Source organism: Lycorma delicatula, chromosome 2, assembly GCF_047948215.1.
Source record: "Lycorma delicatula isolate Av1 chromosome 2, ASM4794821v1, whole genome shotgun sequence".
Taxonomy (NCBI): Eukaryota; Metazoa; Arthropoda; class Insecta; order Hemiptera; family Fulgoridae; genus Lycorma; species Lycorma delicatula.
The window spans coordinates 216,870,593-216,892,368 of record NC_134456.1 but is presented as its reverse complement, the minus strand read 5'-3'; the positions used below and the strand labels follow the sequence as shown (position 1 = coordinate 216,892,368).

Below are 21,776 nucleotides of genomic sequence, written 5' to 3'. Positions count from 1 at the left end.
ATTGAATAATGCATCATTTATGGAATCATTAAAAAGCATATACTGTACATATTATATATTATATTATTATATATTCATATTCATGTACAATATACATATTCTTATATATATTCATTCAAATATTAAAGTATCATATATAATTACAAAGTAATAAATGTCTATATTTATTTACTAGCAGCAGTAATTACATAGAATTATTACGCTAATCAAGACAAATATTATTCAATGTGTTGCCGAATGGCTTCAACGGCATGTGGCACTTAATAGCCCGTAGTAACCCATCGGGTATTATAGTAGCCCTGAGAAGGGCTGTTGTCGTCGATTGGCTTTGACGGCTCGTTGTAACTAATAATCTTATGGTAGCCCTAAGAAGGGCTGCTGTCATCGATTGGCTTTGACGACTCGTAATTCATAACCTTGTGGTGGCCCTGAAAAGGGCCGTTTTTTGTGTTAGCTCTGAGAAGAGTTGTTGGGTTCAGAAGCTGGTCTCTGGCGAAGTCGGGGAGGTGCGGCTCATCCATTGAAATCAGACCGGGCTTCCCCTCAGCAGCAGATGGGTTTCAACTATAGTGTGGCAGTGGTGGCCCCCAGAGCCCTGCAGTGTCGAGTCGGCGTCGGTCATCCTTCACTGATGCAGCCAAGGCAGTTCTCCCCGAGTGATACCACACTGGGCCGGCTCCTGCTGCTGAGTCCACTGACCAGGGCGATTGAAGCCCGGCGAGAGTAGGTAGCATCCATGTCCAGCAGCTCCCTTGGCGGGCCGGCTAGGCCTGCTGCTTCAGCGGGGATGTTGGCATCCGCCGGGAGGCTCCACATTGAGGTGGCCAGGGAACTTCTTCTGTCTACTTCAATCTTCTCCAAGTGATGGTTGATGATGAATTAAAAATTCATTCTCTTGTATGCTCTTTATTGGAGCCTGAGAGTGGTGGGACTGCAGCACCGCTATGGTGGGAGAACTGCATGATCATCTGCAGGGCAGGAGTGACACACCAGCGTGTACGTATACTGTGCTCTAGCTCACATCTGAGTTGCTACTATGTTCGTGTTCATCTGCTGATATTAAGTTAGGCATTTATGTGGTAACAGATCGTAAACACATACATATATTCTTTTGGTCCTGCAGCTGCTGATATCATTGGAGATTTCAAGAATCATATATATTTTGGTCATCTGACTGCAGATATTACATACATCTTGAAGAATCACATCTGAAATCTAGAATTATAATCTACATCACCATAATCTACAATTTCAAGAATCTTATTTACAAAAAACTTCATATCACCAGGGATCACAGCAACTATACCTACAATATCATTTATCGTAATATCATTATGGATAGGGAATAATTTATTAGACAAAGAGGGCTAATAAGGGCCACCACAACCAGGATTGACACATTTATTTACAATTATGATCCCTCATTAGGTGATATTCCCACCTTACAAAACATTAAGAGATCTTATTGAATTGTGAAGCAAATTCAATCAGAACTTAAATTGACACTATTCAATCAGAAATTAAATTGAAATTTGATGATGTGGTTTTATATTCGGATCATATACTAGTAGAAGAAGACTGTGTATTACAGAATCTAAATTGCAACATTTAATTAATAATACTAATAAAAAATCAATTGCAAATACATCATTTAAACAAACTCAATTGCAACCTAAAAATATACCCATATTTAAAGGTAGTCTTAGAATGGCAACATTATTTTAATATATTTATTGATTTAGTACATAACAGAGATGACTTATTCAATATCCAAAAATTACACTATCTACTCTTTAAAGAATGAAGCTGTAGCTATCATTAAGGATCTTCCAATAACAAATGAAAATTATCTTGTTGCTCTAGAATTATTAAAGGTACGGTTTGACAATAAATATATAATTGCCTTTCACAATGCTGAACGCATTTTAAAATCAGATTCTATAAAAAAGGAATTTGTAGAAACTTTGTCTAAATTTATTAATGAAATTTGCTTAAAGCGATGCAACTTCTTGTTAATATATATGAATTTATATTAATCCAATTTTTCACATCTAAATTGGTTACAACACCTCAAGATTGTGGAAAGAAAGGTTGTCAAATCAAACATTTCCCATCTTTAGAGATTTCATTAAATTTCTTTATTACAACAACTTTTAGAAAATATTAATCCATCCATCTCAAACACGCAATTGAATACAGATAACAAAACCAAGGAACAACATCTAAAAAATAGAACCCAATCTTTAACCAAACTTTTTAATTATACCCTAATAAATATAAAAGATATAATGTTAGTTATTATACAAAATCAAATTTGTATCAATGTTAATTTTGTAATTCAAATCATTAAATATTTCAATGTAAGAAATTTTTTAATTTGTCCATTGATCGTAAAATCTTTTTGGCAAATAATAATTGTTGTTTTAATTGTTTATGTAAGGGCCATTCTATATTAATCAGTGTTATACAAAGAAACTATGTAAGATTTTTGAAAAGAAACATAATACATTCATTCATATGGACAAAATTAATCATTCTAATTTAGATGGCAATAAGCCTGAAGGTAATACGTATTGTTCATTTAACAATCAGTCAAACGAAAATACACTTTTATCAACAGCCATATGTAACACCAATGAGATATATGGTAATCGTCATTCAAAATCTTATTAGATTCTGGTAGTCAGACAAACTTTTTGACATATAAATTAGCACAAAAATTAGGACTAAACTCTTAAAAATGATCTCCCCATTTCAGGCATAAATAACTCATATCAATCCAATATAGTGTTACACTTATATTACACTCATGTTATAAAAACTTTTTGTTCAAGGTAAAATGCGCTGTTTTGCTATATATTACTGACAGCATCCCATCATCTGCACTTGACATTTCTCATTTCAAATTACCTCATATATATTTCTGTTTCAATAATATTGATGTACTAATTGGAACTCAATTCTACAGTCTTATCCTTCCTGGGAAATTCATTCGTAATTTCAGATATCCTATTACATAGTAAACTATATTAGGATATATAATTAGTGGTCACCTTCCTAATAACATTGAGGCCAACAATAATGTTGTATCTCTTCTTGTACGTGACACTCATAAAAATCTATCTGCTATACTTGAAAATTTCTGGAAACTTGAAGAAATTAATACTGATAGTTCAGACAATGAAACCTTGACATTTACATTTGGTTTGAAAAACATTTTCACACCAATACTACTCAAAATAATCAGGACAAATTTATCATGTCGTTACTATGCAAAGATAATAACATTCAACTAGGTAATTCCTTCATCAATGCTAAAATAGATTTTTATTTATGGAAAGAAAGCTAAGCAACAATTCCAATCTTAAAAAGGCCTATGCCACTTTCATACAGGTATATTTAGATTTAGATCATATGTCACTACTCAACTCCGATAATTTGATAATTAACAAATCATATGTGTGTTATTTACCTCACCATCCAGTATTTCAACCATCATGTTTAACAACTAAAATTCAAATTGTCTTTGACGGTTCACTGAAAACCACTAATGGTTTATCCCTCAACAATACTCTTTTAGTTGGACCTGTAGTTCAACAAGATCTAATTTCATATTGCTTAGATTCATAATCTATAATTAAATCATTACTTCTGACATAGCTAAAATGTATCATCAGATATTAGTTAAATCTAGCGATTCCAATTTACAATGTATACTCTAGCATGATTTTCCAGATCAGGAGATAAAACACTACGCATTACATATGGTAAAGTATGGGACCGCTTGTGCACCATATTTGGCCACATGATATTTAATTCAAATGAAAATGAATTTCCACTTGCGTGCAAGTCCATTCGAAATGATTTTTATGTTTATGATCTCATAACCAGTTCAGACAACTTTGATGAAGTTATTCAGTTAAAAATTGATATTTCTAAATTATTACAACAATATGGTTTTCCTCTCAATAAGGTTTTCCAATAATAACACCATTTCTACTTCTGAACACAGTACTTCCATTCCTTTACATCAAAAACAGAACTTTCTTACTCTAGGAGTACATATTTTAGGAGTTTATGGAATAATTCCTCAGATAAGCTACTTTTACAAACTACTCATGCCATTGATTCTAAAAAACACACTAAAAAAAATATTATATTTATCACAGCAGGTGTATTTGGTCCTTTAGGACTCATTGATCCTAGTGTTTTCTCACATAAACATTTTATGTAATCATTATAGCAACTTAAAATTAATTGGGACGAAGCATTACCCAATATGTTAATAACACAGTGGCTCAATTTTTACAACCAGTTGCATTTGATTGAATCCATTAAAATAAATCATTCCATCAAACCCAATATTGATATTGTATTTACATAAGAACTGTATACACTAATACAATTTCCTTTAATTTCCTTTGTTCCACATCAAAATTGGCATCCTTAAAACAAATTATGCTTCCAAGGCTTGAACTTTGTAGTGGTTTATTACTTAGTCATTTATTATTAAAGGTAATTAATGCCTTAAACATAAAGTTTGACGAAATCCATTTAAACACAGATTCTATGATAGTATGACATTGGATATATGGACAACCATCTAATTAGAAAGTATTCGTCAGCAATAGAATTTCTGAGATTCAAAAAAATTACCACAATGCTAACTGGCATTACGTCAAATCCTCTGATAATCCAGCAGACGTATTGTCAAGAGGTTGTTTACCAAGTAAATTAATTGACATGTAACTTTGGTAGCGTGGTCCTCACTGGTTATCACAAACTTCTGCCCACTGGCCGAAAGATATTAATATTATTTTTAATAACTGAAATATAAGTGCTGAATGTCTAACAGAAAAACGCAAACATATTGTCATTTGTATCTATTGTATTCAATTACACAGGACGATTTTCATCATTACATACTTTTATTTGTACTTTTAGTTTTTGTTTCAGATTTATTTATAATGCCAAATCAACACAATCAAAATGAATTTCTGGTCCTTTAACTACTCAGGAACTAAACCACACTCTTACCTTTTTTATTCAACAAGCACAACAAATGCATTTTATTGATGAATTAAATGATCTTAAAAACAATCAAACTATTTCTAAACAATGCAAACTTATTTCACTTGATCCTTTTCTGGATAATTTAGGCTTACTACATGTAGGTGACAAGACTGCAACACTCTCTATTACATTATCAAGTGAAACATCCTAACGCTAACATCACAAAACTATTAATGCTGAACATGTGTGACTCTTGCATGCTGGTATTCAACTTATTCATCATTCGTTACAACAGAAATATTGAATAATAAATGGCAAGAAAGTTATTTCCTCTACCATTAATAAATGTATTGACATGCTTTCAATATACTGAAAAAAAAAACCCATGTATAACAGCTTGGTCAATTACCACCTTCCAGAGTAATTCCTTCCCAAACATTTTCTACTTGCACAGTAGACTACGGCGGTCCAATCATGATTTACCATGGCAGTCAGAGGTCTAAAACATTAAGTAAAGCATATATAGCACTTTTTATATGTCTCACCACTAAAGCTATTCATTTAGAATTAGTCGCTGATCTCACCTCACAGTCTTTTATAGCAGCACTTAAAAGATTCATTTCATGTAGGGATATTCCCATCAAATATATTTTCTGATAACGGTTCCATTCTCTATACTACCAAAAATATACTTTATAATTTGTATCAGTTCTTAAATTCAGACATTGGAGCATTTTCTACAATACAAGGTATTACTTGGTCATTCATTCCTCCCTCTTCATCCCATTTTGGCGGTTTATGGAAAAGCACAATCATTTATCAAAAGTGTTAAATATCATATGCGTCATGTAGTAGGACAAACCATTCTTAATTTTGAACAATTATATACAATTTTGACACAAACTGAAGCCTGTCTCAATTCCCGTCCTATCTTCCCTATTTCAAATGATCACAGAGACTAGATTACCAATAAATAAAAATTAATCAATTAGGCCGCTGGCAACTACTATAAAAGTTTGCACAATCTATCTGGAGACGATGCTCAAAGGATTATTTACATTATTTACAACAATGCAATAAATGTTTTTTTTTTCCATCACGTAATCTTTGTGTTGGGGACTTAGTATTAGTTATCAGTGAAAATTCTTCACCCGTGCATTAGAAACATGGAATTGTCACCCAGGTATATCCAGACTCTGACAATCTTATAAGAATTGTTGATTTGGAAACAGCTAATGGTCTATTAAGAAGACCCATTCATAAGTTATGCTTATTACCAATCTGTAATGATTGAGTTTATTATTTACATATTTTATTGTTATTACAATTTCATTTTATTTGTGTCTCACAATATGATTAATTTAAGCACTGACATATTTATTGTTATTATAATATCATTTGATTTACTTCTACATAATTTGATTGTTATTGTGTTCATGATTATTGTATCATTATTCATAATCTAATTTGTATATTTATATTACATTAATCTGTTCTCATATTCATGATGTTCATTCACTATTAAACAGTCTACAGACTAATTACAATATGTAAACATTATAGTATTATTATTTATTCATTAACTACACTATATAACACATTCATTTATAATTATATTATTACTATAACAGTTCATTACAATATCAAAAAATCATTTCATGATTATTGGCAGGCAGTATGTTCAGACTTATGTATCAGTTCCTCCTCATAATTTATAAACATAGAAAAAACTGCCTTCTTCTAATTCATGTATAGTATATAAGTTGATATTTTGTATAGACACTATAACAATGTATTTAATTCTAATATTATTCATTTAAAGTTTACATCTCATACTATTAACATCTACATACAGTAAATTACATATAATATTCAACAATGCATCATTTATGGAATCATTAAAAAGCATATATTTTATATATATATATATATATATTCATGAACGATATACGTAATCTTATTTATATTCATTCAAATATTATCATATATAATTACAAAGTAATAAATGTCCATATTTATTTACTAATTGAACCAGTGGTAATTACATAGAATAATTACCCTAACCAAGGTGGAAATTATTCGATTGTAAACATATACAAGCAGTAACGTATATAATTGGGTGTTTAATTCAAGGAGAACAAGTGTGACTGATCTCCATTGCTCTGGAAGACCACTTGAAGTTTCAACTACCACGCTGCAAAATCGCATAAATGATCTTATTTGTGAAGACAGGTGTGTCAATATTTCCCAAATTACCAGTTTGTGTAATATTAGTGTTGCAACCGCATGTTCAGTCATTCATGTCGGGCTGAATTATCACAACCAGATTCTCATTTGCTCTAAGTTCAAAGAATAGTTTGAAGCAGAAGGTAATGTCTAGATCATTTAATAATCTGTGATGAAATGTGGATACACCACTTCAAACTCTACAAATAAAGATACACCACCAAATCAAAATGGCAAAGTCTTGAGCAGAAACATCTGGATTCGCCCACCAAATAAAAAAAAAATCAAAATTCATGTGTCAGGAGGTAAAGTGATGTTGATGATGGTCTTCTGGAACAATTTTTAGAGACTATTTAGAAGAACAACATACCGTGAACAGTGAGTACTATTGTATCATGCTCCAACGGAAACTAAGACCTACAATGAAACAAAAATGTCAGGGCGCTATCTCAAAAGGTGTGATTCTCTTGCATGACAATGTGTGCCCCCTCATCACTCAGAGAACAGGAGAATCGTTTGAGAAGTTGGTTTGGAAGATGTTGCGACATCCTCCTTACAGCCCAGATCTCACCCTGTCCAATTTTCATTTGTTCGGTCTGCTCAAAGACTTTTTACACGACAAGAAGTTTGACGACAACGAAGTGGTCAGAAAAACGGTACACAAATGGTTCAAACAGCAAGGAAAACACTTCTAAGCTGCAGGAATCATAAATTAAAAAAAAAAACAGTGGGACATGTCTAAATTTTGCTGGAGACTATGTTGAAAATTAATGCAAGTTTCATGTCATTGTATAAATAATTTTTTCTCTACATCAATTTGTCTCGTTAATTATTGAATGTCCCTCGTATATAGACAGATATTTAATAAATAAATGATGCGTTTCTATTTATGAATGTGCAACCTTAAAAAAAAGGTCACTTAAATCTTATAAAATAACAACAATATATTCACATTTGTCAAAATAAACAACAGAACCGTTTTCACGTTTTTCTCAACACTTATTTATGAGGGAAGGCCTTATTATGTATCTGTTTCCATTTTTAATAAATAACCGAACTATTCACAGAATTTTTCTACAAATTATTTAAAACTTCACATTTTCTTTTGCAAAATCAACATTAATGCAAATAAGTACTTAAATTGTACTAATTTTATAAACCTGGATTTTCTCGAGGTTTAAGCACTGACATATTTAACATTATGTGGACATAATGTCTGTTCAAATAATTATCAAGTTTATTTTAGAAAATAAACATTCACTACTAGTCTACAATAATATATTTTTAAAAATCTTTAGATAAGGTTACATGGTAAGTCAATATGATATATATCAGCATAACTATCTCTCTTAAGTCTTTCTCAGAACTATCAGTGTTCTGTGGTAAGATCTTAATAAGTAAAGCAGGTTGTTATGAACTTCTAAACAGAGTAATGCTGTTTAAAACATTTTCCTATTCTACTGAGCAATCAAAATTGTTCAGGAATTATTAATACTTTCATCTTTTTCTTATTTTATACTAGCTGGTTCCCATCTAGCCAGGGGGATCTGCCCCCTGGACTCTGCTGTGTTTGTTATTTTCATGGTTGTGAGAATAATACAGATAAATAACAATTAAAGCCTCTAACATTTCCTTCATTCTTGATAAAAACTTTGATACAGTCCTGCTATAAATGAACACACATTCCTTTTGAATCCATTACTATTACCTTGGAGTACCCTATATCTTGGGAAGGGCTCAAGGTAGAACTGAAAATCAAATATGTTGTAAAATACATATTTGTGTCAAAAAATGAAATCAAAAACCTTATTAAGTCATCATCCAAGAGGAAAACTTTTCAGCCCCAAGGGAGCTAGGGTCTCAACCTATGGCTTAAAACCTTCCCTGGAATAACACAAATGTATCCTGAAAATTTGAAAGCAATCAGTCAGTTGGTTCTCATGTAATGCTGTTGCAAACTGACAGAACCACCACAAACTTTCGCATTTATGTATTAGATGTGTCTCCACTGTATACTTCAGAACCAACCAAGTTTGACCATGTTCAAATCAGAAGATCCTTAGTAACTCAAGTATAAAAACAAATCAATTCTGGTTTGACCAAGTGTGGTACTTTCTTTGAAATAAGGTGATTTGTGGGAGAGAAAGAATATTATTTTTGGATTAATAGTATTATTACAGCCAATAAGTAATGGAACAACTCTGTTGCTCATTATGACATCTTTGAAATATTGCATGTTCCATGATTCTATGTTTGCCTTCATGATCCAATGTACATCAATATTTCTAATAAACAAACACCTGATAAAGTGTGCAATATTTTACATTCCTGCAACATTTACATAATTGTATGTAGTTCTTAATTTTGTAGATTACGAGGTATGTCTAATAAATAACGAGACTGACATGAGAACTCACTTTTATTTATCTATGTACTACAATTCTAATGCTTGTCCCCTTCAATAGAGTCCAAATTCACATCTACATTCCAATGCAGTCTTGTAACTGGTCAAATATATGCAGCACATCAGTTTCTGTCATATGTTTTAATACATCTGCCCTTTTCTTCTTTACTGCTTCAGTAAATTCAAAACAAGTTCCTTTAAGCAAGATTTCACTTTTAAGTAAAAGAAAAATTTATATAGCACCAAATCTGGAGAATGTTTTATTGTGGTATGTGTTTGTTAGCCAAAAACTGCTTCACAGAAAGTGCTGTTTGGGCAGGTTTATCCTTAGAAGAATAAAATCATTTTACTGCAGTTCTAATCATTTTCTTCTTGCTCCTTCTTTCAGTTTTGACAAAATTTCCTTATGATAATGATAATTTACTTTTATATCTTCTCAAACATATTCTTCCAAATTACACCATTAATGTAAAAAAATCACAATGAGCATGACTTTGAATTTGGAATTTGAAGTTTTTTTCATTCTATCCAGTGTATTTTCCAGTGCAGCAACTGTCATTTTATCTTAGGATCATACTGTAGATCCTGGTTTTGCCATAAGTGATGACTTTGAAAAAGATCAGAGCTGGCATCAAGTTACTGTAGCGTATCAGCACAAATTTCCTGTCCATGTTTTTTGCTCTGGTGGAGAGAACCTGAGAGAAACTTTTTTCATGTTGAGATCCTCATAGAAAATTTTCCACACAATGTCTGTCAATATTCAGGCTTCTGCTATTAGTTGGACACTGATTTAGCAGTCTTCTCAAACAATCTGGCTAACTTTTTCAACATTTTCTTCAGCTTTTGAAGTGGAAAGTTATCTAGGATGTTCATCATCTTCCATGTTCTAATAACCTTCATTGAATCTTTTGTACGTAACTAAAATCAATTTTTTTAATTATAGCTGAGTAATATGACATTAGCTCATTACATAGTGGGAGTACATCAATTTTCTTGTAAACCCTTTTGTCCAGTTAAAACATTAGTTAATAATAGCACATATTAATTTTGTAATATATGCTAAGAGAGTAGAGTATTTCAAAACGTATAACGATAGAATCATTGTAATAAGGATAAAACCAAAACCTAAAAAGACAACGATTGTTAACGTCTATATGCCTACAAGCGCCCATGTTGATGATGAGGTAGAGTGTGTATACGAAGAGATTGATGAAGCAATTAAACACGTAAAAGGAGATGAAAATTTAATAATAGTTGGAGATATGAATGCAAGCATTGGAAAAGGCAAGGAAGGAAATATAGTGGGTGAATACGGGGTGGGCAAAAGGAACCAAAGAGGGGACCAACTTATAGAGTTTTGCACGAAGTATAATTTAGTAATTGCCAACACCCAATTTAAAAATCATAATAGAAGAATATACACTTGGAAAAAGCCAGGCGATACTGCAAGGTATCAGATAGATTATATCATGGTTAAGCAAAGATTTAGAAATCAACTCGTTGACTGCAAAACTTACCCTGGAGCAGACATTGATAGCGACCATAATTTGGTGATAATGAAATGTAGATTGGGGTTTAAAAACCTGAAGAAAGGTGTCAGATGAATCGGTAGAATTAAGAAAAGCTTGAGGAAGAGGAGATAAAGAAGATTTTTGAGGAGGACATCGCAAGAGGTCTGAGTAAAAAAGATAAGGTAGAAGATGTAGAAGAAGAATGGGAGAATGTTAAAAAGGAAATTCTTAAATCAGCAGAAGCAACCTTGGGCGGAATAAAGAGAACTGGTAGAAAACCTTGGGTTTCAGACGATATATTGCAGCTGATGGATGAACATAGAAAATATAAGAATACTAGTGATGAAGAAAGTAAAAGGAACTATCGGCAATTAAGAAATGCTATAAACAGGAAGTGCAAACTGGCGAAAGAAGAGTGGATTAAAGAAAAGTGTTCAGAAGGGGAAAGAGAAATGAACATTGGTAAAATAGACGGAGCATACAGGAAAATTTTGGAGTACATAAATTAAAATCCAATAATGTGTTAAACAAAGATGGTACACTGATTTATAATACGAAAGGTAAAGTCGATAGGTGGGTGGAATATATTGAAGAGTTATACGGAGGAAATGAATTAGAAAATGGTGTTATAGAGGAAGAAGAGGAAGTTGAGGAGGATGAAATAGGAGAAACAATACTGAGATCTGAATTTAAGAAAGCATTAAAAGATTTAAATGGCAGAAAGGCTCCTGGAATAGACGGAATACCTGTAGAATTACTGCGCAGTGCAGGTGAGGAAGCGATTGATAGATTATACAAACTGGTGTGTAATATTTTTGAAAAAGGGGAATTTCCGTCAGACTTCAAAAAAAGTGTTATAGTAATGATACCAAAGAAAGCAGGGGCAGATAAATGTGAAGAATACAGAACAATTAGTTTAACTAGTCATGCATCAAAAATCTTAACTAGAATTCTATACAGAAGAACTGAGAGGAGAGTGAAGGAAGTGTTAGGAGAAGACCAATTTGGTTTCAGGAAAAGTATAGGGACAAGGGAAGCAATTTTAGGCCTCAGATTAATAGTAGAAGGAAGAAAAACAAACCAATATACTTGGCGTTTATAGACCTAGAAAAGGCTTTCGATAACGTAGACTGGAATAAAATGTTCAGCATTTTAAAAAAATTAGGGTTCAAATACAGAGATAGAAGAATAATTGCTAACATGTACAGGAACCAAACAGCAACAGTAACAATTGAAGAACATAAGAAAGAAGCCGTAATAAGAAAGGGAGTTTGACAAGGATGTTCCCTATCTCCGTTACTTTTTAATCTTTACATGGAACTAGCAGTTAATGATGTTATAGAACAATTTAGATTCGGAGTAACAGTACAAGGTGAAAAGATAAAGATGCTACGATTTGCTGATGATATAGTAATTCTAGCAGAGAGTAAAAAGGTTTTAGAAGAAACAATGAACGGCATAGATGAAGTCCTACGCAAGAACTATCGCATGAAAATAAGCAAGAACAAAACAAAAGTAATGAAATGTAGTAGAAATAACAAAGATGGACCACTGAATGTGAAAATAGGAGGAGAAAAGATATTGGAGGTAGAAGAATTTTGTTATTTGGGAAGTAGAATTACTAAAGATGGACAAAGCAGGAGCGATATAAAATGCCGAATAGCACAAGCTAAACGAGCCTTCAGTAAGAAATATAATTTGTTTACATCAAAAATTAATTTAAATGTCAGGAAAAGATTTTTGAAAGTGTATGTCTAGAGTGTCGCTTTATATGGAAGTGAAACTTGGACAATCGGAGTATCTGAGAAGAAAAGATTAGAAGCTTTTGAAATGTGGTGCTATAGGAGAATGTTAAAAATCAGATGGGTGGATAAAGTGACAAATGAAGAGGTATTGCGGCAAATAGATGAAGAAAGAAGCATTTGGAAAAATATAGTTAAAAGAAGAGACAGACTTATAGGCCACATACTAAGGCATCCTGGAATAGTCGCTTTAATATTGGAAGGACAGGTGAAAGGGAAAAATTGTGTAGGCAGGCCACGTTTGGAATATGTAAAACAAATTGTTAGGGATGTAGGATGTAGAGGGTATACTGAAATGAAATGACTAGCACTAGATAGGGAATCTTGAAGAGCTGTAGTCAAAGCTGAAGAGCTGCATCAAACCAGTCAAATGACTGAAGACAAAAAAAAAATATGCTTACTGGAAAGGAGGAAAACCAACTGTTTTGTTCCTTAAATCTTGACTAAATCACCTGGCCAATACTATCTAATGTTCATGAACTTTAAAGACTACCTTCAGCCTAATGAATTATACTCATAATTTTATATTGATTACTTATATCAAATGATTTATTATTGAATTTAATGTTAAATAATTTTTTGTTTAATTAAATTTTGATTAAATTTAATTATTACTCACCTCATTACATTCAGTATCTTTTGAAATGATTGTTTCAAGAGCGTCTTGTAACAATTTCTCAGCGCCTTTTAAATCTTCTTCTAAGTTTATAACAGAAGTTTTACTATTTTCAAGATTATTATCTAAAGCAATAATTTCTTTTTTTAGTGCTTCATTCTCCTAAAACACAAATTTTGCAATGCACTATTTTTGAAAATAAAATTAGTCTTAAAAAGATCATCTATTTACTATAATATCAAATTTTCAATGTATATTAATTTAATAATTTGAATCTGCACCATTCTCAAGGTTTCCCAACAAATGCTTTTTTTTATCATTATAGTGTCAGCAATATGGGCACACTAAGAAGAATTGTATGAGGCCTTTCTGCTGCGTGAAATGTGGGGAGGGCCATTGGGCAGCTGACTGTCCTAGAAAAGACAGGAGCACTCCTGTCCTGCAACCTGCGCCTTGTGTCAGTCTGATCATCCGGCAAATTACCGAGGCTACAAGAGTATATCAAGAGATATCGGAGAGGAAGCGTAGGCAGAACGCGAATTGCAACTCACAACTTGCTCCAAGAATCAAACCTGCTAGCCGCAAAGTGGCCGGTGCCGTGCTTGATGATAAGAACTTCCCTTCGTTGGGTCGTGGGGTGCCAAGGACAGTCAATGTGGAACCTGAATCTCTCCATAAAACGTATGCTGTGGCAGCTGGGCGTGCTAGTGAGGGAAGTGTGGACAAGTTGGACAGGTTTTCATCAAATATAAACTTCCTGGTTCAACAGATTGGGAGTCTGATAGCCTTGCTTACCAGGTGCTCTCCAAAATTTGTTGATGTCCAGATTAATACGAATCGCTGCATGGAACATTAACGGCCTACTTTCTAGGCGTGAGGAGCTAGGGATTATGGAAGTTTCCAATTCCCTGGACGTCATTTTGATATCGAAAACGCACTTTACTGATCGGCACTACCTCAGGCTTCAAGGTTGTTCGGTGTATGTAACGAATCACCCAGATGGGAGGGCCGATGGAGGAACCGTGATTCTGATTTGGATTTATCTGCGGCATTATCAACGTCCGGGCTTCTGCACTGACCAAATTCAGACAACCGCGGTTGAAATTACAGACTGGTTGGAGCCTATTAGGCTGTCCGGTGTACTGCCCTCCGTGGCATACTGTAAGTTTTCTGATTTCTTTGCGACTCTGGGTTCTAGATTTATTGGTGGAGGAGACTGGAACGCAAAAGACCCATTGTGGGGTCCCAGTTGACTACCATCGCTGAGGAGGTGTGTTCAAAATCTGTGCCTGGACGTGGTATTGGGATTCCCGTCGACATACTGGCCTACAGACCTGACGAAGATCCCAGATTTGCATGACTTTTTTGTTACCTCGGGTATATCATCTGCATACACTCTGGTGGAGGACAACTATGATTCATCGTCGGACCACTACATTTGTCGTTCTATTTACATTGAGCACGACGGTGCTAAGGAGGAAAGAGAGGCCTATTCTTCATATGAGATGAATGGATTGGGTTTCTTACCAGGATTGGATCAAGAGAAACTGACTGACCCGTTTCCACTCGATACCTCTGGAGATATTGATTACGCGACATACTTTTTGACGTTGGTCATGCAGGAGGGAGCATGGCGGTTTACACCTGATGATTTGCACACAGCAGAGACAATACCTATCCAAGGGATGTGACAGAACTAATTGTCTCGAAGCGGCGTCTTCAGCGAAATTGGCAGCGTTTCAGAAGGCCAGATAAGGATTCTCTCTTGTTTAGAAGATAGCGCGGAGGCTGAGGATGTTGTTGAGGACCATCAGGGACGAGACATTCAAGGAGTACATAGGAAATCTTTCTCACCTGAATGGGGACAGATGCTCCTTATGGAAGGCTACAAAGGGACCGCAACGACCATCACAAACGCTCCCCGCCCTACAGAGGCGTACTGGATCGTGGGCGAGGACTGACAAAGAAAAGGAGGATCTGTTTGCTTCACACCTAGAGGTAATGTTCCGACCCCAAAATGCAGAGGTCCCCAGTGATCTGGATGTTAACGACTGACTTCCTTGAGAGCCTGATGCCAATCAGCTTCCCGATTAAACCAATCTCTGCAAGGGAGATACTGAAATTAGTCAACCAAGGAAGACGATTAAGGAGGGTTCCCGGCTTTGACTTAGTGACGCACAAAATACTTGTCATGCTACCCCTTAAAGGCATCGAGTACATCGGGAATCTGTTTAACGCTATTCTGTAGACGTCTTACTTCCCAGCGGAATGGAAGATGTCACAGGTGGGGATGATTTTGAAATCAGGGAAGCCTGCACAGGAAGTTTCTTCTTACAGACCAATTAGCCTATTACCGGTCTTATCTAAATTATATGAGAAACTACTACTGCACAGGCTTAGGTCAGTGTTGGAGAGTAAGGGGATAATTCCAGACCATCAGTTTGGGTTCAGGTGTGGCCATTCCACAATCAAACAATCTCATAGAGTTATCAGTGATGTCTGGAGGAGCAGAAATTCTGCTCAGGGCATTCTTAGACATCCAACAGGCTAAGGTATAGCCTGATAAGCCTGATAAGGCTAAGGTATAGGTATAAGCCTGATAAGGTATGGATACCTGGCTTGCTCTACAAGTTAAAGCTACAGCTTCCTTAACCCTACTTCCTAGTCTTAAGGAATTATCTTGAGGGGCGTTTTGCTCAGGTGAAATGTAATGATGTTTTCAAGGTCCTTTGAGATTGGGTCAGGTGTCTCTCAAGGCTCTGTGCTGGGCCTTGTGTTGTTTTCCATATTCGCTGTGGACATTCCGGTCCTGGATTATTGCATCGTCACCAGGTTTGCTGATGACACTGCTATCCTGGCCATTAACGAAAACCCTGGCCTAGCATTGCAGAACCTACAAATGGTGTTAGATCGTGCCTGCGTGTGGCAGAAAAAGTGGAGGAGTAAGGTTAATCAAGGTAAGTCGAGGCACATCACATTTGCCATGTGGAGGGGTGACTGTCCTGGTGTGTACTTCGATGGTGTTTTGAGTCTGCAAACGGAGATTGTGTGGTATCTGGGACTTCACCTGGGTCGGCGTTTGACCTGGAAGTGGCACCCCACGACCCAACGAAGGGAAGTTCTTATCATCAAGCGCGGCACCGGCCACCTTGCGGCTAGCAGGTTTGATTCTTGGAGCAAGTTGTGAGTTCCAATTCGCCTTCTGCCTACGCTTCCTCTCCAATATCTCTTGATATACTCTTGTAGCCTCGGTAATTTGCCGGATGGTCAGACTGACACAAGACGCAGGTTGCAGGAGTGCTCCTGTCTTTTCTAGGACAGTCAGCTGCCCAATGGCCCTCCCCACATTTCACGCAGCAGAAAGGCCTCATACAATTGTTCTTAGTGTGCCCATATTGCTGACACCTAATGCATTGCACGAGGCCTGTAGGCTTCCATGGCGTCTCGAATGACAGTCTGTAACTGACAATGTACTCCAATTCAAAAATGGTTCTATTGTTCTCCTGTGGCGCTAGGTTTAAATCAATTAAATAAATAATATTACAAAAATAATAGAATTAAATTTGTTATAATATTAAATAAATTTTAAAAAAATTGTTTAAAAATATTGGGCTTCCTGTGGGGACTGCTTGTGAGGCTAGAAAGGTGAGGTCATGCGAGCACCTTGTGCAAAGCTAGATCAATCATGACCATCAACTGTTAACAAACAGGGTGCCGCTGGGGCGCTGTTTTGCAAGGTGCAATGGAGTGCTCTTATAATATCTCTACAAACAATTGTCCAATTTTCAAAATTCAAAGAGTGTTTGTTAGTAAGTTGAAGGCACTAACTTTTGCATGCATAAGATACACGTCGATTGCTAAAAACCTTTGCTTCTGTAGTGTGTCCAAGCCCGACACACTCATTTTAATTTTTTTAATTACTTTTAATAACTTTCATGACTGAAAGTTTAAGCTTGATAGAATGTGTTTTGATCATTTTCCTACTAGATAAAGTTTCTTTTATATTTCAATATAAGACATTTTTTTTACATATAACTCTATATCTAAACATATTTATGTTCAGCTAATATTTTTGTAAACCAATTACATACTAGATTTCATGGAAAGAGATGTGATGTACAAAATGTATCACAACTTGTAAATAGTATTCCTAATAGTGTTTTGTATCTTACTGAATTCATCCTGTAGAATTCATTGTAGGATAAAAACAATATGTCTTGTATTAAAATGGATCCCTATAGAAAAACTAGAATCTACCAAGTAACCCAAATTGTTAATCGATCTATTTTCAATTGAAAACACATGGGACTTTGACCGTACTTGACTGATCAAGTATGACTAATTAATAATTTATTAAAGAACTCTTAGCATAGTTGGATAAAGTTATATTTTTTAGATGCTTCAACCTCTTTTGATGGACCGGATCAACGAAGATATACTTAGGCATAGAGTTGTGTGTAGAAAAAATGTTTTATACTGGAATATAAAAGAAACTTCATGTAGTAGGAAACCGATAAAATGAAAGTTTAAGCTTGGTAGAATGTGTTTGATTTCATTTTTTGCATACAGTTGAAGATTGAATTGTCCATAGAGTTCAAAGTAGAATTAATATAAATTTCTTATATTGAAACGAAAATGAAACTTTTTGTAGTCAATAAATTATATAGAATGAAAGTTAAATCCATAAAGTCATACTTGCTTCTAAATAACATTTTTTGTAAAAATAAAAAGGATCACTAATTCTGAAAATAAATTTGGAGAAAAATTTCTGTTTTGAAAAAGCATGGTTGAATTTTATTACACAATTTAACTTGGCATGACATTGTATTGATATTATGACACTAGCCATTATGAACAACAATATAAAAAAATTACCTCAAAATAGATGCTAGAGTCCATTAATTTCTCTTTCAATGAATTGAGTTCATTTAAATTTAATTTAGATTCTTCTTTGATGTTTTCGTACTTGTCTTGAAGCAGTTGTAATTCTTGAACTAACTTCACATTATCAATTTTTAACTGTTTATATTCCTATAAACAACGAAACATAAATAAAAGAGTTATTTAATAATTTTAATTATTGTTTGAAATTAAAATTCTAATTTAGACATTATTTTTCTTTTATGCAGTCATGCTTCTGAAATTTCTATTAGATTAGTTTTGGTTTTTCTTTCATATATATATTTTTACAAGTAATTAGTGTCTATATTTATTTGTCTCATATTTTGCGATAATAATCATATAATATTTATTATCAGAGCATTGCTTATATTATAATAAAACTTACTGTAGTTGTTTGTACAGGATGTTGATGTATGAAAAAAAATTTGTCTCTCTCATGATTGTGTGTCTCTCTATACATAAGATATCCTTTTGTGCCTAGTATGTATGCATATTGCATGCATAGATATACATAATTACCTCAAAGAAGACGTCATTTTCCAATAATTTCTCTTTTATTAAATTGAGTTCACTTAAGTATAACATGGATTCTTCTTTGGTCTTTTCATACTTTTCTTGAACCTGCTGAAGATCTTGGGCTAACTTTACATTATCAGTATTCAAACGACCATTTTCCTAGAAAAAATAATAAGACATTAACAAGGTAAAAGACGTAAGTAGAAAAGAAAATGCTCAACACCAAAATTTATTTTATTTTTAATTTTTATGAATGGTTAATTAAACAATGAATGAAATAATGAATGTTAATAATGAATGATTAATTCAATATAAAAAACAAATGTGGCATGATTTCAAAACTTACTAGAATGTTTTTAATGCAAATTTATAATTTCAAGAGAATATTTTTGTGCAGAATATAGTGTCTTAAGTCAGTTGAGCTTTTAAAAATTTTTAAATAATATGATGCGTCAAAGGAAATTGATCTTACTATTTATATTCGATTATAAACAATTAATTTTATACCTAACAAATAAAAATTAAGAATAACTATTTTTATATTAAAAAAAAAAATAGGAAAAGTATATATCTCATTAATTATATCAGAACTTACTAATCTTAACATTTTTATTATTTTACTAAAAAAGGACTTAACATAATTTTTTTTACATTATTTATTTAGTTTTAACAATTACAGGATGATTGTCAAATGCAGTTACATTTTTTATTTTACGATCAAGATACGAAATGGATTTTATAGTGCATGAAAAAACTGGTATGCTTAATTGAGATTCAAACCCAGAATCTTCCAAATGAAATGAAAAGCAAAGATGCTACCACTGTGCCATAGAGATTGGCATTGTATTATTTGATATTATTTATATTGTTAATTACACATAGTTTAAAATATGAATAAAAAATCAAAAGAACAGTAAAGTAATAATTTAAAAATAGCATCTGACTTTAATATAAGGCAGGTGTGTAACATTTTTTATAAAACTGCCATGTGGCTAAAGTGTATTTTTCATTAGGCTGAACAGCAGTTATTATAGATACATTTTTCTGCATTTTAATTTGCATTTACCAAAAATATATACTCTTTTCTGTTGATATTAAGTAAACTAAATTTCCTTACGTATGACTATTTTTATTTTTTAATATTGCTATATTTTTGTTGGATTTGTTGTAGTTGTATGGATAACTAAATGTAACACTTTTCAACTTTTAGATTTCCAAAAAGGTTATATTACACTACATAATATTTTTTTTTCTGTGTTACAAACAGTATTACATTGATAAAAAGATGTAATTAAATCTGGCTGAGTCGCTTAGAAAAAGTATAGCTTGGAGAAGTAATAAAGCAATTTACTCTGCAAAACATAAACAGAACAATAGCTGCTGTAAATAAGTAGTCTAACATCAAACAGTAGTCCTTTACTAGTTAAAACTAGACTTTAAAAATTAATACCATACTTTTCATTCCATGCATCACTGCCTAACTCAAAAGAGAAGAGAATGACCATTTCTGTGTACTGTTATACATTTTATTAATGTTTACGAAAAAGAAGTTTTAAATTTGTGTAATTTTAATCTTAAGAGCTCTTCAAGAGTTATGTACTCATGTTATGGTGAGGGGGGTGTTCATGCTTAGTAATATTTTTCAGATGAGATGTGAGGCTATTCAAATACCCACATCAGATAAAACACAGAAAGAAAAATTGAAAAAATTACATTGTTAATAACATTTAATGTACAAGTACACTTTAATAATATAAATTGTTTCATTATATCTATAATATTCCAGGAGCATTTCAGATATGTTTCACAATTACATTATTATAATGTTTCAGGATAATCTTTAAAAAATTCCAACATAAGTAATAATAAATAGCAGTTTTAGTATATTTTCACAAAGTCATGCAATTGTTCATTAAAATTAAACATTTAATTTTTGAAATATTGCAAATGATTACTACTACTTCTCAGTAGTAAACACATACTGTTCTTTAGTTTATGTTTCAGCATCAGATTAATAAATCAATAAAAGATTAATAAAACAAATCAATTAGTAAAAAACTGTTGATTAATAATAATAATAATGAGCAAGTTTTAATTTATATCAGGTAAAAATAACTTACAGTAGTCACCACGTAACGGCAAGCTTGGATCATCAGCCCGCACGTCACTGCTTTACTTTTGTTCTCTGAAACACTGGTACACCATGATTAGTCATCTTTTAGTAGCATAAACAAGATGCAATTGTTGTTTACAGAGCAATGTATTTTTGTGTTTCAGTATTAAGAAAGTGACATCATGTTTCAAATACAAAAGAATTATTTTTATTTTATTTTAGTTTTTTTTTACTGCCTTTCCATGAACATAAAGTTTAGTTCTGTGGTTCTGCCTCTTGGTACGATTCTTTTGGTGTGTGTCGTGTATTTTGTTACATAGTCAATTATTAACGTACAATATGATATTTTGTAAAAAATTTTTATAGTGGTTTACGGTTGAAACTTTTTAAAGTAGTCTGTTCACCTGCAAAGAGTTATGGCTGACTTTAAGTCCATTGTGAAAGGTAAAAACCTACGAAGACAGGTGTATGAAAGGGTAAACAACGCATATGATTTCATGAAGAAAGAATCTTTAGCCGTTGGAAAATTAAAAAATGACAGTCATTTAATTGCTATACAGAAGTGTGAAGAGAGAACTGTGGCTTTTCCAGGACTCAGGTTCAAAGCCTAAGAAAAGAAAAAATATAACTACTTTGATCCCAGGGGCAAGAATTTTTGTTCATCGCCCTGAAA

General features: G+C 33.2%; 1 protein-coding gene across 1 annotated transcript in view; it reads right to left on the bottom strand.

Annotated features, from left to right (window-relative positions):
- LOC142320064 (uncharacterized) overlaps nt 1-20,461 on the bottom strand; it is a 28,854-nt gene extending 8,393 nt beyond the window's left edge. The window contains exons 1-4 of the mRNA XM_075357739.1: nt 20,441-20,461; nt 18,994-19,149; nt 18,448-18,603; nt 13,576-13,734 (exon numbers count right to left, since the gene is read on the bottom strand). Of these exons, the coding sequence (XP_075213854.1) occupies nt 13,576-13,734; nt 18,448-18,603; nt 18,994-19,149; nt 20,441-20,461 (492 nt within the window). The remainder of the gene's footprint in view (nt 1-13,575; nt 13,735-18,447; nt 18,604-18,993; nt 19,150-20,440) is intronic.
- Between the last annotated feature and the right edge of the window lie 1,315 nt (nt 20,462-21,776).